We start from the raw sequence: 2036 nt of genomic DNA on the forward strand, positions 1-2036 counted from the left end.
AACAGATTTCTCCAGTCAACTACGAGTTAGCATTATCTCATGGAATGAGGATATACCCAGTTTTCCACATCTCACTGCTGGAACCAGCAGCACAGAAAACACTAACAGACAATACAGCAGAAGTGAAAAACAATAAATCAAAATATGAAATAGAGAAGATCCTCAAGCATAGAAGCACAAACAACACGAGAGAATACCTCATCAAGTAGAAAGGTTACTCAGCAAGTGAAAATTCATGGGAACCACGAAAGAACGTCGAAAATGCTCAGAAAAAAGTAGCTGAATATTGAAAAAAGAAAGCCAGCACCTAAGACAACCGCTCCAGCCCGAAGAGAAGCCCAGAGCCCATCATCTCACCCAAAAATCCAGAATAATCCACAACAGCCCCACTAGGATTAACAGAGTTCCAGTCAAAACCATCAAACAAGAGATCCTCAGCCAAAATACTCTCAGCTGATACTGCTTCACAAACCAATGCAGCAAGATTGCATTCCTCCTCCTCACAACATTCCCGCTCATCCAGCTCATCAAGGGACTCAAAGCCCGCATTCACCATTTAAGCGCCCCAAGAAGCAAGAGATCTACGCTGAATGCGCAGGCGAGCAAGACGAGCAGCGGACTCCGAGATCTTCGCACAAGCCTTGTCAAGGACTTCCAACGCTCAACGATAAGCCCCCTCCAACTCTGCCTCCGCCTCCCGCTCCTTCGATTCCAGCCTCTTATCTTCTGCTATAATGCGCGAAACTAAGGAAAGAAGAAGAGCATCAGCAAAGGGATTAGAAAAGAAGAAAAAGAGAACTTACAAGCAGAAACAGAAACCTCACAGCCATTACAAGAACGAGCATGACAGATATACTGAGAACAACGCTTTGCATCATCCATCATCTTGCATACCAGGCTCCGGAAAGTACAAGCAGTGCAAAGCATAATCTCAAAACCAAACTAATCAACAGCTAGGAAAAGACGGTTATGCTATTCAGTTTTCTTAGAAAAAGATTTCTCAACCCTGCTCAACATCTCAATTAGAAAGGCAAGATTATGCATATGGAAAACTTGCTAGAATATTTACAGAAGATCATTAGGAACAACGATCGATAGAAGGAAGATGATGTTATAACCTATTCAACATGCAGATTACGAAACAGATCACAAGCAACAAGAACCAGATATCAAGAACCCAACGTTCTAACAAAGCATTAATTACATAACCTAGGAAGGAAACAGGGATGGATTACTAGAAGCACTAGAAGCGCAGCTCACTAAGCTCACCCGGATCACCGCAGTAATCCGCAGAACGCTGCCAGACAATAATTCATACTGAAGAGCTGGATATATAAGAACACGGTTATTATCATTAGAAGGATTCAGTACATAGCTCTTCAATTATCAATCTAAGTATTCAGTCTCATACACTGAGTAGCTCCAAAGGCAGTAAACACTTGCATCGCTTATTAGGACTTGTACAGTTCCGTATTCAAGGACTTGACACTTTGATACCGTTCTTGTTAGCATAAACCCCTTCGTGTACTTAGGAATCTTCGGATTGCTGCAGTGCTCATTACAATAGAATAATAGCAGTATAAAATGATATTCTGTATGATTCATATCAAAAACAAAGTTTGCAATTAGCATTAATAGAAGAAAGACTAGAAATGATAATAATACGAGCAAAAGCAAGCTAAGAAGCTTGCTTAAGAAGCAGCAAAGCAAGCTTAGAAGAATAAGCAGTTCTCAACAAATTCAAAAGAATAGGATTGCTTGTAAAGAGATTGCAAATAATCAGATCAGAACAATCTCTATATAAAGCTTTCAGAACAGATTATGCTTACATCAAGTTTAATATATATATTCAAGAATACAAATACAATGCACTATTGAATAGTAATGCTTAGGAAAACTTCATATTCTTATACATTATTAATCAGATACAACTACAATAGAGATAGAAGAAATACTCATATACTCTCAGTACTATAAAAGAATAATCTATTGCATACAATCAAGGAGTAATTAATAAGAAAACTAATTATCTATCT

General features: G+C 38.8%; 1 protein-coding gene across 1 annotated transcript; it reads right to left on the minus strand.

Moving 5' to 3' along the window:
* Positions 1 to 744: 744 nt before the first annotated feature.
* Positions 745 to 927, minus strand: M406DRAFT_249993 (uncharacterized protein; the record flags this gene model as incomplete). The annotated part of the gene is made up of 1 exon (XM_040916662.1): positions 745 to 927. One exon carries the CDS (start codon positions 925 to 927, stop codon positions 745 to 747), a length of 183 nt encoding a protein of 60 aa, XP_040780176.1.
* Between the last annotated feature and the right edge of the window lie 1109 nt (positions 928 to 2036).

Source organism: Cryphonectria parasitica (assembly GCF_011745365.1).
Source record: "Cryphonectria parasitica EP155 unplaced genomic scaffold M406scaffold_2, whole genome shotgun sequence".
NCBI lineage: Eukaryota > Fungi > Ascomycota > Sordariomycetes > Diaporthales > Cryphonectriaceae > Cryphonectria > Cryphonectria parasitica.